The sequence below is a fragment of the Schistocerca gregaria genome, chromosome 5 (genome assembly GCF_023897955.1).
Source record: "Schistocerca gregaria isolate iqSchGreg1 chromosome 5, iqSchGreg1.2, whole genome shotgun sequence".
In the NCBI taxonomy this organism is placed as follows: Eukaryota; Metazoa; Arthropoda; class Insecta; order Orthoptera; family Acrididae; genus Schistocerca; species Schistocerca gregaria.
The window spans coordinates 95,512,811-95,530,026 of NC_064924.1; the positions used below are offsets into that span (position 1 = coordinate 95,512,811).

Below are 17,216 nucleotides of genomic sequence, written 5' to 3' on the forward strand. Positions count from 1 at the left end.
TACATACTATTGGTGTTTGAGGTATCCTGTGTGGCTGTGAGTGCATGAATGTCGTGTGAGTGAGCGTACCATTGTAGACTGGTACTTGGTTTGTAGGGAAGTTTGTGGGGAATATATAAAGTATAAATGGCCTTTAGAGGAGTCGGGTGCTATAGTCGAAATCAATGAGTCTCATTTTGGCAAAACCACATACAACAGGGTGGAACCTGCGGTAGTATTACGGGTTTGGGGGGGCTGTAATTTCAGGTCCAGAATGTAATGATGTAGTTTTTAAAGTAGTTCCTAATCGAACGAAGAAAGCTTTGGTGAAATAAATTGAAGATCACGTTGCAGAGGGTACCGTAATTATTTCCGATGGTTTTTCTTCGTATAGGTATTAGGGGAATAGGGGTTTTCAGCATCTTGTTGTAAACCATAACATTGAATTCAGTCCTTCATCAACTGGTCTTGTACCAACAGTATAGAAGGTTATTTATTGGTCAGTCATAAAATCTTTTGCAGGGAGGGGGAAACGACGGATGCCGACACTTCAGAGTCATTTAGATGAATATTCATGGAGGCGTAGTGTACCCCATAAATACTGCCCATTTAAGTTTTCCTTAAACGTGGTGGGCAAATGTATCGTCAAAAACTTGTTAGTTAATTTCAGATTGGGATGGGGGTAGGTAACTGATATTTAGGGAGAAGGGTGGGGTTGAACGAGGTGGTTAAAATATTGATTTGGATTTTTTGGGGTTTATCCGTCATTCTTCATTTTCTCATGTTACGTAATTTTCTTCTGTGGATTTTTTTTACTTCATTTCGTTGGTGTGTGTATGGGGTGGGGGTGGGGGTGGGGGTGTGTGTGGGGGTGTGTGGGTGTGTGTGTGGGTGTGTGTGTGGGTGTCAGGGGGGGTGTTTTCGTAATTTTGTATTTCTTGTGTACGTGGGTATATGATTGTTGTTGATGTCTTTCTAGGCTAATTTCGTTTTTTTGCGGAGGAGTTTGGGTGTGGTAAGTTTATTTATTTATTTATTTATTGTTGTACTGAATTAGTCTATTTTAATGTATTTCATTGTTGTATTACACTGTTTTCCCTTGCGTATGGGTTCGTCGGCTGGAGCACGGAATACAAATTTTGCAGCTGTTGCTCTTTTTCCCTTTCCCACCTTTAGTATAACTACAACTTTTTCGAGTCTATACTAGCACTACCAGAGGCGACAACACTGAGACACGAAAAATTTGTGTCCGCAACTTCAGTTTACGTATACAGGTCAACTGAAATACGGGATACTGGTGCCAGAAAGACGAAAAAAGCGATATACGTAACATTGATGTGATTTACCTATATAGGTTAACTGAAGAATAGAAAAAAAATGTTATATATGGCGCTATTTTTCGCCTTCGGTTGACCTACATAGGTCAATTGAAGTACAGAATGCATATGTTATAAATGTCGTTATTTTCCATTCGCTAGTACTAGTGTTCTATTGTTCAGTTGACCAATATAGCTCAACTAAAGAATGGGATACAAATTTGACTGCTGTTGGTTTTATTGTCGTCGCTAGCAGGACTATGATAACTTTCAGTCGATACTATTAGCATCGAAAGAAAAAAAAGGTGTATTCCATTCTTCAGTAGACGCTATAGGCCAATTGAAGTATAGTACTGGCAAACGAAGTTACTCTCGGCGCGGTGGCTGATGGGAGCGACTGCAAAACACGGGATACAAATTTTATATCTGTAGTCTTCTTCCGCCTTCGCGTAGTTGAAGTGAGTTACAGATTGCCAATGTAACATACGTTGATATTCTCGGTTTCGTTAGCAGTAGTGTCCTATTCTTCAGTTGACCTATGTAGGTCAACTGAAGTGTGGGATACAAATATTATGTACGTGGATCTTTCCGCCTTCAGTAGTAATACTATCTACGTAAGAACAGACTATTAGTGGTAGCGGAGGTGAAAGAAACACCTGTAAAATTTGTATCCCGTACTTCAGTTGACCTATAAATGATGTTACGAAGAGGTATGGCCAAACTTTCAGGAGACATTCCTCACACACAAAGAAAAGATATTATGTGGACATGTGTCCGGAAACGCTTAATTTCCATGTTAGAGCTCATTTTAGTTTCGTCAGTATGTACTGTACTTCCTCGATTCACCGCCAGTTGCCCCAATTGAAGAAATGTAATGTTGACTTCTGTGCTTGTGTTGACATGCGACTCATTGCTCTACAGTACTAGCATCAAGCACATCAGTACGTAGCATCAACAGGTTAGTGTTCATCACGAACGTGATTTTGCAGTCAGTGCAATGTTTACAAATGCGGAGTTGGCAGATGCCCATTTGATGTATGGATTAGCACGGGGCAATAGCCGTGGCGCGGTACGTTTGTATCGAGACAGATTTCCAGAACGAAGGTGTCCCGACAGGAAGAGGTTCGAAGCAATTGATCGGCGTCTTAGGGAGCACGGAACATTCCAGCCTATGACTCGCGACTGGGGATGACCTAGAACGACGAAGACACCTGCAATGGACGAGGCAATTCTTCGTGCAGTTGACGATAACCCTAATGTCAGCGTCAGAGAAGTTGCTACTGTACAAGTAACGTTGACCACGTCACTGTATGGAGAGTGCTACGGGAGAACCATTTGTTCCCGTACCATGTACAGCGTGTGCAGGCACTATCAGCAGCTGATTGGCCACCACGGGTGCACTTCTGCGAATGGTTCATCCAACAATGTGTCAATCCTCATTTCAGTGCAAATGTTCTCTTTACGGATGAGGCTTCATTCCAACGTGATCAAATTGTAAATTTTCATAATCAGCATGTATGGGCTGACAAGAATCCGCGCGCAATTGTGCAATCACGTCATCAGCACAAATTTTCTGTAAACGTTTGGGCAGGCATTGTTGGTGATGTCTTGATTGAACCCCATGTTCTTCCACCTACGCTCAATGGAGCACATTATCATAATTTCATACGGGATACTCTACCTGTGCGTACCACAGAGGACATTTTGAACAATTCCTGTAACGAAGTGTTTGAAGTCACGCTGGTACGTTCTGTTGCTGTGTGTTTCCATTCCATGATTGATGTGATTTGAAGAGAAGTAATAAAATGAGCTCTAACATGGTAAGTAAGCGTTTCCGGACCCATGTCCACATATTTTCTTTCTTTGTGTGTGAGGAATGTTTCCTGGAAGTTTGGCCGTACCTTTTTGTAACACCCTGTATAGTTCAACTGAACAATGGGATGCTAATGCTAACGAAAGTGAAGAGATCGACGTGCGCTAAATTTGTATCCCGTACTCCAGTTAACCTCTACAGCGTTTCGTTTATCGAAATGATGTGGAACGAGTCAGTTTGTAGGATATGTATACACGATTAGTGTTAACATTAATGAACAAATTATCATTTTATTCCTACTCATGTAACTACATTTGTTTTTTTACTAACGGCCAGTTTTGAAGTAGAAATTCGTCAGTTGAATAGAAACAGTTGCCCTGCAGAACCGATTTTAAATTGGATTTAAAACTTGCTTCGCGACCTGTCGGTCTTAAGTTCTTTGTCAAATAATCAAAAAAAAAAAAATACATTGCTGCATACAGAACTCCTCTCTGAGCCATTGACAGCTTTAGCAGTGGATAATAAAGATAATTTTTCCATCTAGTGCTGTAGGTAAGTACATCACTGTCCATCTCAGATTGTCATGGATTACTTATGATGAATTTCATTAGTGAAAATATATACTGTGACGGCACAGTTAAAATGCCTAGCTCCTTGAAGAGGTACCTACATGACGTTCTTAGGTGAGAAACACATGATATTTTTACTGCTCGCGTTTGTGCAAGCAATAATTTCTTTCTAGGTGATTAGTTACCCCAGAAAATTACTCCGTACAACATTACTGGGTGGAAATATGCAAAATATGTCAGGATGTTGATATGTTGGTTTCCAAGATAAGCAATTATACGAAGAGTAGCTGAACTTAACTAGTTGAGAAGCTCAGTAATATACATCTTCCAATCCATGTTTTCATCTATATGTAAGCCCAAAAATTTGGAGCATTCTATCCTGCTATTGACTCCTGCTCATGAGCTACATCAATTGATGGTACGACTGTTTATTGTACAGAGCTGAATGTAGCGCGTTGTTCAGAGTTTATAGGGGGCCCATTTTCAGAGAATCACTTAATAATTCTTTGGAAAATATCATTTACTTACTCCTCCGCTGCTTTCTCTCTAACGCGATTTATTTTAGCAGTACTGCAGTCTGCAAAGAATACCAATTTTGCTTGTTGAATGTTAAGAGGCGGGTCATTCACATATGTAAGGAATAAGAGGGGATCCAAAATTGAGTCCCATGGGACTCCCTTTGTGATTTTACCCCAGTCACTAAAATATTCTGTTGTTGTGATGTTCAGTCCAAACACTGGTTTGATGCAGCTCTGCTTGCTACTCTATCCTGTGCAAGTCTCCATCTCCGAGTAACTACTGCAACCTACAGCCTTCTGAATCTGCTTACTGTATTCATCTCTTGCTCCCTCTCTGCTGTTTTTATCCTCCACGCTTCCCTCCAATACTAAATTGGTGATTCCTTGATGCCTCAGAACGTGTCTTATCAATCAATTCCTTCTGTCAAGTTGTGCCGCAAGTTCCTCATCTCCACAATTCTATTCAGTACCTCCTCATTAATTATGTGATCTACCGATCTAACCTTCAGCATTCTGATGTAGCACCACATTTAGAAAGCTTCTATTCGCTTCTTGTCTAAACTGTTTCTCGTCCATGTTTTACTTCCATACATGGCAACACTCGATACAAATACCTTCAGAAAGGTCTTCCTGACACTGAAATCTGTACTCGACCCTAAACAGTTTCTGTTCTTCAGAAATACTTTCCTTGCCATTGCCAGTCTACATTTTATATCCTCTCTTCTTCGGTCATCATCAGTTACATTGCTTCTCAAATAGCAAAACTCTCTACTACTTTAAGTGTATCATTTCCTAATCTAATTCTGGCAGCATCAACTGATTTAATTCTACTTTATTCCATTATCCTTAGTTTGCTTTTGTTGATGTTCATCTTATATTATCCTTTCAAAACACTGCCCATGCCGCTCAACTGCTCTTCCAAGTCCTTTGCGTCTCTGACAGAATTACAATGTCATCGGCAAAACCTCACAATTTTTATTTCGTCTCCTTGTATTTTAATTCCTACTCCCACTTTTTTGTTTTCTTTACTATTTGCTCAATATACAGATCAAATAACATCGTGGTAGGGTACAACCCCGTCTCACTCTCTTCCCAACCACTGCTTCCCTTTCGTGCCCCTCGACTCTTATAACTGCCGTCTAGTTTCTTTTCTAGCTTTTTGATAATGTGTGAATTATTCAGCACAACCTTTAGCATTCTGTTTGTCACGTACACTGTTGTTGTTGTGGTCTTCAGTCCTGAGACTGGTTTGATGCGGCTCTCCATGCTAATCTATCCTGTGCAAGCTCCTTCATCTCCCAGTACCTACTGCAACCTACATCCTTCTGAATCAGTTTAGTGTATTCATCTCTTGGTCTCCCTCTATGATTTTTACCCTCCACGCTGCCCTCCGATGCTAAATTTGTGGTCCCTTGATGCCTTAGAACATGTCCTACCAACCGATCCCTTCTTCTAGTCAAGTTGTGCCACAAACTTCTCCCCAATTCTATTCAATACCTTATCATTAGTTAAGTGATCTACCCACCTAATCTTCAACATTCTTCTGTAGCACCACATTTCAAAAGTTTCTATTCTCTTCTTGTCAAAACTATTTATTGTCCACGTTTCACTTCCATACATGGCTACACTCCATACAAATACTTTCAGAAACGACTTCCTGACACTTAAATCTATACTCGATGTTAACAAATTTCTCTTCTTCAGAAACGCTTTCCTTGCCATTGCCAGTCTACATTTTATATCCTCTCTACTTCGATCATCATCAGTTATTTTGCCCCAAAATAGCAAAACTCCTTTACTACTTTAAGTGTCTCATTTTCTAATCTAATTCCCTCAGCATCACCCGACTTAATTCGACTACATTCCATTATCCTCGTTTTGCTTTTGTTGATGTTCATCTTATATCCTACTTTCAAGACACTGTCCATTCCGTTCAACAGCTCTCCCAAGTCCTTTGCTGTGACAGAATTACAATGTCATCGGCGAAACACAAAGTTTTTATTTCTTCTCCCTGGATTTTAATACCTACTCCAAATTTTCTTTTGTTTCCTTTACTGCTTTCTCAATATACAGATAATAGCATCGGGGATAGGCTACAAACCTGTCTCCCTCCCTTCTCAACAACTGCTTCCCTTTCATGCCCCTCGACTCTTCTAACTGCCATCTGGTTTCTGTACAAATTGTAAATAGCCTTTCGCTCCCTGTATTTTACCCCTGCCACCTTTAGAATTTGAAAGAGAGTATTCCAGTCAACATTGTCAAAAGCTTTCTCTAAGTCTGCAAATGCTAGAAACGTAGGTCTGCCTTTCCCTAATCTTTCTTCTAAGATAAGTCGTAGGGTCAGTATTGCCTCATATGTTCCAACATTTCTACGGAATCCAAACTGATCTTCCCCGAGGTCGGCTTGTACCAGTTTTTCCATTCGTCTGTAAATAATTTGTGTTAGTATTTTGCAGCTGTGACTCATTAAACTGATAGTTCGGTGCTTTTCGCATCTGGTGAATACAGGGTTATAAATATAAAATCAAATAGGGGTAATGCAGGAGTAGGTTTAATAATGAATAAAAAAAATAGGAGTGCGTGTAAGCTACTACAAACAGCATAGTGAACGTATTATAGTGGCCAAGATAGACACGAAGCCCATGCCCACTACAGTAGTACAAGTCTATATGCCAACTAGCTCTACAGATGATGAAGAAATTAAAGAAATGTATGATGAGATAAAAGGAATTATTCAGGTAGTGAAGGGAGACGAAAATTTAATAGTCATGGGTGACTGGAATTCGACAGTAGGAAAAGGAGGAGAAGGAAACGTAGTAGGTGAATATGGATTGGGGCTAAAAAATAAGAGGGAGCCGTCTGGTAGAATTTTGCACAGAGCATAACTTAATCATAGTTAACACTTGGTTCAAGAATCATAAAAGAAGGTTGTGTACATGGAAGAATCCTGGAGATACTAAAAGGTATCATATAGATTATATAATGGTAAGACAGAGATTGAGGAACGAGGTTTTAAATTGTAAGACATTTCTAGGGGTAGATGTGGACTCTGACCACAATCTATTGGTTATGAACTGTAGACTAAAACTGAAGAAATTGCAGATCATGTACACTACTGGCCATTAAAATTGCTACATCACGAATATGACGTGCTACAGACGCGAAATTTAACGGACAGGAAGAAGATGCTGTGATATGCAAATGATTAGATTTTCAGAGCATTCACACAAGGTTGACGCCAAAGGCGACACCTACAACGTGCTGACATGAGGAAACTTTCCAACCGATATCTCATACACAAACAGCAGTTGACCGGCGTTTACTGGTGAAACGTTGTTGTGATGCCTCGTGTAAGGATGAGGAATGTGTACCATCACGATTCCGACTTTGATAAAGGTCGAATTGTAGCCTATCGCGATTGCGGTTTATTGTATCGCGACATTGCTCCTCGCGTTGGTCGAGATCCAATGACAGTTAGCAGAATATGGAATCGGTGGGTTCAGGAGGGTAATACGGAACCCTGTGCTGGATCCCAACGGCCTCGTATCACTAACCGACGAGATGACAGGCATCTTATCCGCATGGCCGTAACGGATCGTGCAGCCACGTCTCGATCCCTGAGTTAACAGATTGGGACGTCTGCAAGGCAACAACCATCTGCACGAACAGTTCGACGATGTTTGCAGCAGCATGGACTATCAGCTCGGAGACCATGGCTGCGGTTACCCTTGACGCTGCATCTCAGACAGGAGCGCCTGCGATGGTGTACTCAACGACGGACCTGAGTGCACGAATGGCAGAACGTCATTTTTTCGGATGAATCCACGTATTGTTTACAGCATCATGGTGGTCGCATCCGTGTTGGGCGACATCGCGGTGAACACACATTGGAAGCATGTATTCGTAATCGCCATACTGGTGTATCACCCGGCGTGATGGTAGGGGGTGGCATTGGTTACACCTCTCGGGTGACCTCTTGTTTGCATTGACGGCACTTTGAACAGTGGACGTTACAATTCAGATGTGTTACGACCCGTGGCTCTACCCGTCATTCGATCCCGGCGAAACCCTATATTTCAGCAGGATAATGGACGACCGCATGTCCTGTACGGGCCTTTCTGGATACAGAATATGTTCGACTGCTGGCCTGGCCAGCACATTCTCCAGATCTCTCACCAATTGAAAACGTCTTGTCAATGGTGGCTGAGCAACTGGCTCGTCACAATACGCCAGTCGCTACTCTTGATGAACCATGGTATCGTGTTGAAGCTGCATGCGCGGCTGTACCTGTACACACCATCCAAGCTCTGTTTGACTCAATGCCCAGGCGTATCAAGGCCGTTATTACGGCCAGAGGTTGTGGTTCTGTATACTGATTTCTCCGGATCGATACACCCAAATTGCGTGAAAGTGTAATCACATGTCAGTTGAAGTGTATATTTGTCCAATGAATACCTGTTTATCGTCTGCATTTTTTCTTGGTGTAGCAATTTTAATGACCAGTAGTGTATAATTCAGATTAGCTGTGTGGAAAGCCACCAGATCCATAACGACAGTTTCTCTAAGAGAATATCATAATCTACGCAGTCGAATGCCTTGTCACTGTGCCGACTCACCAGGAAGAAAAGCACTTGTTGGGTACTGCTCTGCAGATACACTGTTGGCGGAACTCACCCTGTCGTGCGCGCCGTTCAGGGCCATGCTGGAGCTGATGGCGACCAGGGGCGCTCGGAACTTGTGCGCCAGTGCCGCCATGCAGTCGTGGTGGAAGTCCTCCGAGATGACCAGGTCGAACCGTGACCCGGAGTTGGCTAGCCGCTTCACCTGCGGCAGGTCATACACTTCCGCGCACAGGTGCCTGAGGAGGTACTTCATTATGAAGGGCCCGAGGAACGGAGTCCGTATTATGCTGATCGAGTCCATGGTCAACTGCAAAATGATCACAGTTCAAAGTAAATCAATGTATCCAAAAAAAAATAACCAATGAACTAACAGAATGATATTTTCACTCTGCAGCGGAGTGTGCGCTGATATGAAGCTTCCTGGCAGATCAAAACTGTGTGCCGGACCGAGACTCGAACTCGGGACTTTTGTCTTTCGCGGGCAAGTGCTCTACCAACTGTGGTAGGAGACGAGGGATTAGCAGGAGTCTTTGGGGCGTGATTCGTGGTTGGGTAGCTGAGTTGGTAAGCACTTGCCCGCGAAAGGCAAATGTCCCGAGTTCGAGCCTCGGTCCGGCACACAGTTTTGATGTGCCAGGAAGTTTCAGTGAACTAACAGTTAGCATTGTCATGAGATAAGCTGGCTTTTTTTTACTTCTTTTTATTGAACTAGGAATGGTATAACGGGTAATTAGTTCTGAAAAATCGGTATTTTTCGGTATTTATTTGGTCTCGGTTGTAATAGGTCTTTCTATTTTTTTTTTTTACAAATATGTGGATTATTAAGATTAGAGTATCAACATGCCATAACAACAATGCTAACATTTTTGGTTTTCAGGTAAAATATATATATTTTTTAAAAATGACTAATATTTGCTCGTAAAATTTCAATTGCCTTGAAATACTTGATTGTTACAGAAACCGGGAAAAGCGATCAGCACAACTTCTTTAACAACGCCTACAGTTACAAACTAGCAACAAACGCATGGCATAAGAATTTGTACAGTGCCTTAGTGACTATGACGTATCTGGTCCCCTTTGGTGTGGACTATTAGATGGCTGTGCATGCAGTTTGTAAGGCTTGCCCCCACCAGGTCTGTACAGTGGTTTCTTGCTGCTGTCCTCAGATATAGGTTGTATTGCACAATGGTACCACCCACAGTTTGGAAGTATTATGTAAAGATCGATAGTGCAATATTAATTTTCTTTAACATATTAAAAATAGGACGAGATACAACAAATTGCGACGTCATATAAGGGGAAAGCATCCACAATTGTCCTTGGAAGAGAAAGTAAATTTAACTGATATACTCATAATGTTATTGACGTGATATAAACTTGGGGTATTAATTGAACCATTAATATCGTGGTTGCTTCAGTGTGAAAAGTTGACACCATCCAAAAATGGCGATGCACAGAAGACATCAACTTGTGAGCTTTCGCTCTTGCTGTCGCTGCGGCTATCTGCTTCAGCATCGCATTCTTTGCCGGAGACAATGAAGCGTCTCCTTAGAAAAATTAATGAATTACTGTGCTGATAAACCTGTTTAATTATTTGCTTTTCAAACAGCTGAGCAAAACTGAACGTACTCAGACATTACTCTCTCTACTTATTCTGATCAACAATAAACTGATACACAATATTTTTAGCGCAACGCAATCTGACTTAACAATCCCTACAAAAGAATGGCCCTGACTAACAATAACCTATACCTTTCATGAATGACTTATCCTCACAAAAATCTTCGTTACTCAAACTACTGCAATACAGCGAGCGCCAATGCTGCCAGCTAAATAAAAGATTCTAACTACTGAAGGCACAAACTACTGATAGGTATACTTAGCAAATGAAAGATTTTGATAGAGAACAAACAATGTATTTACTTTAATAGTGTTCAAAAGTCATAATATATATAGCAGTTCATGATACACAGTATTACAAATGTACTTTTTCTGATGGACTCGCGTCCAGATCGTCCGCTCTCAAAACTCCGCCATTTCTCTCCCCACATCCACCACTGCTGGCGGCTCACCTCCACCTGCGCAACGCTAAGCGCTGTTAACATTACAATAGCAGATTACAACAATGCAAATCAGCCACAGACTGCACACAGCACAGCCAGTGATTTCTGCAGGAAACTCGACCCAGTATCGATCATATTCTCCTACTCTTTCACCTCCACTATAATTCTACATTCATTTTTCGAAATCTACGTTTATTACTGAAGATAATAGCAATAAAAAACCGAAAATCGGTCGTCTCAAAAACCGGTTACTTCTGAGCTGTTTTAACAAAAAAAAAAAAAGAAAAAGGTTCAAATGGCTCTGAGCACTATGGGACTTAACTTCTGAGGTCATCAGTCCCCAAGAACTTAGAACTAGTTAAACCTAACTAACCTAAGGACATCACACACATCCATGCCCGAGGCAGGATATGAACCTGCGACCGCAGCGGTCGCACGGTTCCAGACTGTAGCGCCTAGAACCGCTCGGCCACTCCGGCCGGCACCTGTTTTAACAGTCAGGTTGAACAGGAAACGAAAAGAACGGGTGTAACCGACAACAAGTTGTTTCAGGGATGTCCACCATCCCCATGTTCAATCATACTGCCAACAGCTAGCTACGAACGTAAAATCATTAGCGAATCCGGTAATGCTTCGCAATTGCTAAATATCTATGAGATTTGGATAAACATCCTAAACTCCTTCCCACCTCTTTCTCCATCTCCTTCCCCTTCTCTTTGTCCAAACCCTTCTCCTCCCCCTTACCTCTGTGCATCTCCTCCTTCCTCTCCTTATGTCCATTCATCCTTCCCCCTCTTTGTCCATCTCCTGTTCCCTCTCCCCCTGATCTTGAGCTTTCTGTATTGTTATTGCAAACGAATCCTTGAGTGAGAATTTAAGTCTCTTGAGATAAACGAGTGATTCGATTGGGGTCATTGGTGTACAGGTATGAGAGGAACCTCTCCACCTACTGGTTCTGTAAGCATAGTAGCTTCGATGACATTATTTCGCATAGTTTTTAGTTGCGAAAGGGTAGGATTACAAAATTTTGAGCGATTCAGATTCACTTGTAGTATCCTAATCATAAGCCGATAAGCCACATATTTCGCATAGTTTTTAGTTGCGAATGTGTAGGATTACAAAATTTTGAGCGATTCAGATTCTCTTGTAGTATCCTAATCATAAGCCGATTAGCCACAAATACAACTCACTTTTTTGTAAAACCGATGGCGAGGAACGAAGCATAACAGCATATTGTTTTGTACACAGTTTTTGTTTAAAATTACACTCCTGGAAATGGAAAAAAGAACACATTGACACCGGTGTGTCAGACCCACCATACTTGCTCCGGACACTGCGAGAGGGCTGTACAAGCAATGATCACACGCACGGCACAGCGGACACACCAGGAACCGCGGTGTTGGCCGTCGAATGGCGCTAGCTGCGCAGCATTTGTGCACCGCCGCCGTCAGTGTCAGCCAGTTTGCCGTGGCATACGGAGCTCCATCGCAGTCTTTAACACTGGTAGCATGCCGCGACAGCGTGGACGTGAACCGTATGTGCAGTTGACGGACTTTGAGCGAGGGCGTATAGTGGGCATGCGGGAGGTCGGGTGGATGTACCGCCGAATTGCTCAACACGTGGGGCGTGAGGTCTCCACAGTACATCGATATTGTCGCCAGTGGTCGCCGGAAGGTGCATGTGCCCGTCGACCTGGGACCGGACCGCAGCGACGCACGGATGCACGCCAAGACCGTAGGATCCTACGCAGTGCCGTAGGGGACCGCACCGCCACTTCCCAGCAAATTAGGGACACTGTTGCTCCTGGGGCATCGGCGAGGACCATTCGCAACCGTCTCCATGAAGCTGGGCTACGGTCTCGCACACCGTTAGGCCGTCTTCCGCTCACGCCCCAACATCGTGCAGCCCGCCTCCAGTGGTGTAGCGACAGGCGTGAATGGAGGGACGAATGGAGACGTGTCGTCTTCAGCGATGAGAGTCGCTTCTGCCTTGGTGCCAATGATGGTCGTATGCGTGTTTGGCGCCGTGCAGGTGAGCGCCACAATCAGGACTGCATACGACACAGGTCCAACACATCATGGTGTGGGGAGCGATCTCCTACACTGGCCGTACACCTCTGGTGATCGTCGAGGGGACACTGAATAGTGCACGGTACATCCAAACCGTCATCGAACCCATCGTTCTACCATTCCTAGACCGGCAAGGGAACTTGCTGTTCCAACAGGACAATGCACGTCCGCATGTATCCCATGCCACCCAACGTGCTCTAGAATGTGTAAGTCAACTACCCTGGCCAGCAAGATCTCCGGATCTGTCCCCCATTGAGCATGTTTGGGACTGGATGAAGCGTCGTCTCACGCGGTCTGTACGTCCAGCACGAACGCTGGTCCAACTGAGGCGCCAGGTGGAAATGGCATGGCAAGCCGTTCCACAGGACTTCATCCAGCATCTCTACGATCGTCTCCATGGGAGAATAGCAGCCTGCATTGCTGCGAAAGGTGGATATACACTGTACTAGTGCCGACATTGTGCATGCTCTGTTGCCTGTGTCTATGTGCCTGTGGTTCTGTCAGTGTGATCATGTGATGTATCTGACCCCAGGAATGTGTCAATAAAGTTTCCCCTTCCTGGGACAATGAATTCACGGTGTTCTTATTTCAATTTCCAGGAGTGTATATATAAGGGCAAATAATGTATATGGGAGAAATAATTTGTCTAACTGTTTACACTAGGATTGCTGATTTTTTAAAAACCTCAAGAAAACGATATATCGATACAAAAATGTCAGATGTGTTAGTTTGATCGAGAAAAAGTATCAACACGTCGATTATCTACCAACGGGCCTATAAAAATATCGGCTGCACATTAAAAATACACTGCCCTTTTTAGAGCACATCACTGATGTGCGAAAAAATGTGCTTTGAAAAACATAAGAAATGCATAGTACTGCAGAACAACTAATAATTACCGGTGTCTTAAGGAAGAAAAACATGAACGATGTGTTAGCAGACGGCATTTCCCGATGTAAGCGAGAAATCAAGAGAAAATCACTGTAAGTACACACCAAGATACTGTTAACGAAAGGTTTTTCGATCTTAAAGCAAATAAAAATGTATATAGCTTGATTACAGATCACTGATGATGCTTTACCTCAATAAGGCGAAACGTGTCGGGCGGAAAGAAAAAAAAACCCACACATTTTTGAAGTTGCAACGATAGAACGAAAATACCGTCAAGAAACGTATATTCATATTGATATCTAAAGTAAATCGTCAAGAACTATTCGAGATTTTTGCTAACAACGTATCCCATTTATAAAAGCGGTGAATCACCTAAAACGTGCCGGCCGGAGTGGCCGAGCGGTTCTAGGCGTTACAGTCTGGAACCAGGCGACCGCTACGGTCGCAGGTTGGAATTCTGCCGCAGGTATGGATGTGTGTGATGTCCTTAGGTTAGTTAGGTTTAAGTAGTTCTAACTTCTAGGGGACTGATGACCTGAGAAGTTAAGTCCCATAGTGCTCAGAGCCATTTGAACCATTTTTTGACCACCGGGCAGCGGTAATGCCCGCTTCCAGTCTGGCATGGAACGGTTCCTGTCTACTTGGTACTCGTAGCATTTCAGCAGAGACGCCCTAGCACGCTGTAGTGATACGTCATTGCATATAGTCGGGTGTAGTTCATACACTATGTGATCAAAAGTATCCAGACACCCCCAAAAACATAACGTTTTTCATATTAGGCGCACTGTGCTGCCACCTACTGCCAGGTACTCCATATCAGTGACCTTAGTAGTCATTAGACATCGTGAGAGAGCAGAAGGGGACGCTCCGCGGATCTCACTGACTTCGAACGTAGTCAGGTGATTGGGTATCACTTGTGTCATACGTCTGTACGCCAGATTTCCACACTCTTAAACATCCTTAGGTCCACAGTTTCCTATGTGAAACAGTGAAGTGGAAACGTGAAGGGCCACGTACACCACAAAAGCGTACAGGCCGAACTCGACTGCTGACTGACAGAGGCCGCCGGCAGTTGAAGAGGGTCGTAATGTATAATGGGCAGACAACTATCCAGACCATCACACAGGAATCCACTGCAAGTACTATGACAGTTAGGCGGGAGGTGAGAAAACTTGGATTTCATGTTCGAGCACTTAATTATCGAGCGGCTGCTCATAAACCACACATCACGCCGGTAAATGCCAAACGACGCCTCGCTTGGTGTAAGGATCGTGAACATTGGGCGATTGAACAGTGGAAAAACGTTGTGTGGAGTGGCGGTCACGGTACACAATGTGTCGATCCGATGGCAGGGTATGGGTATGGCGAAAGCCTGATGAACGTCGTCTGCCAGCGTGTGTAGTGCCAACAGGAAAATCGGAGGCGTTGATGTTATGGTGTAGTCGTGATTTTCATGGAGGGGGCTTGCAACCCTTGTTGTTTTGCGTGGCACCATCACAGCACATGCCTACACCGATGTTTCAAGAACCTTCCTGCTTCCCACTGTTGAAGGGCAATTCAGGGATGGCGATTGCATCTTTCAACATGATCGAGCACCTATTCATAATGCACCGCCTGTGGCGGAGTGGTGACATAATAACGTCCCTGTAATGGACTAGCCTGCATAGAGTCCTGACCTGAATCCTATAGAACTCCTTTTTGATGTTTTGGAACGCTGACTTCGTGCCAGGCCTCACCGGCCGACATCGATACCTCTCCTCAATGCAGCACTCCGTGAAGAATGGGCTGCCATTCCCCCAAGAAACCTTCCAGCACCTGATTGAACGTATGCCTGCGAGAGTGGAAACTGTCATCAAGGCTAAGGGTGTGACAACAACATACTGAATTCCAGCACTACCGATGGAGGGCGCCAGTAACTTGTAAGTCATTTTCAGCCACGTGTCCGGATACTTTTGATCACATAGTGTACGTCCTTAAGACAGCGTCTTTCAGTTTTCCCCACACAAAAAGTCTACAGGCGTGAAACCCGAGGAATGGGCCGGCCAAGGTACAGAGCTCCTGCGTCCAATCCAAAGATTCGGAAACAATTCGTGAAGACATGCTGTAGTACTTCGGACACTACGGGCTGGGCAGCCATCATGTTGGTACCACAGGTTCATCCTAGTCTGCAGATTAACGTGTTCTAGGATCTGTGGAAGATGATGTGCTAGGAACTCGAATTACTTGCTATGTATTCTCCCTCAAAGCCTGATTGTTGATTGTCTTTGAACATGCCCATAAAATTCCAATGTTCGTTTTCTGATGTCTGCTGCCACGTTTGACAATTTCTCTGTTGCTTCACAGGCTTTCAGTCTGTATCACTACCCTGTTCTTTCCTGGGCCGAGAATTTTCCTTCCTTAGGATTTTACCACATCGCCTTTTCTGCAAGGTTTGCTTGTGTGCAGAGGTTCGGTTTTGATCACGGTGTTGTAACGTCTAACTTTTGGAGATGCACTCATTCTCTTTTCGTTGTAGATGTGATGCGTTGAACAATCTCTTAAGTTTCTGCAGTTGAATACTCTATGCTTCCACTTCTAGCCCCTTTAGCTTTATTTTAATTTTTTAATGTTAAAATTTGTGCCGAAAGAACTTTTTTTCAAATGAGATTTGCAGGGCTTTTCTTGAACCCTGATACATTTGGCCTACAAATAATTATGATTTTTTTCTAATTTTATTTTATGTTATAAAAGAGGTAAAGCTGAGAACCAGTTGTGGCTAGAGAATCACTGGCAGTTTCTGCATTTGAACACAGCTTCGGTTTGGTACACTGACCACAACAAGACAATTTATCTGCACGTCGTAAGACACTAAGTTGTTTACCGTGTGCGGTGTAGTTCAAACCAGGTGCGAAACTGACAGACCGTACGTAACCCGCAAGGAAGGACTACCAGTTCTGAGAGAAAGGCAGCTGCATACTGTAATGTCATAGCTGGTATGCGACGCAGCACGTGAATGCTACACTAATGCCTCAAATAATGCAGTCTGAGATGGCAAATGGAATTATTGCCCAGGCTGAGAAGGTTGCAAGAAAGTTCTGACAGTATGCTGAAGGCTCACTTCTTCCAACTACCATCAAACTGGAAACGCAATAGCCGGCCTGGGTGGGCGACCGGTTCTAGGCGCTGAAGTCTGGAACTGTAGTGTGTGTGATGTCCTTAGGTTAGTTAGTTTAAGTAGTTCTAAGTTCTAGGGAACTGATGACCTCAGATGTTAAGTTCCATAGTGCTTAGAGCCATTTGAGTCATTCATCACTTCTATAGTAGTGTAGGACTCCAATTAGCCTACACCATTTTACGCACACCACGTCACTGACCTTCATCGCCTCACTTTCACAGC

The 17,216-nt window shown here is 43.5% G+C and overlaps 1 protein-coding gene across 1 annotated transcript in view; it reads right to left on the reverse strand.

Annotated features, from left to right (window-relative positions):
* Positions 1 to 17,216, reverse strand: part of LOC126273241 (UDP-glucosyltransferase 2-like) — an 81,441-nt gene that overhangs the window by 33,756 nt on the left and 30,469 nt on the right. Inside the window, exon 3 of the mRNA XM_049976786.1 lies at positions 8,870 to 9,124. Coding sequence (XP_049832743.1) covers positions 8,870 to 9,124 — 255 coding nt within the window. The remainder of the gene's footprint in view (positions 1 to 8,869; positions 9,125 to 17,216) is intronic.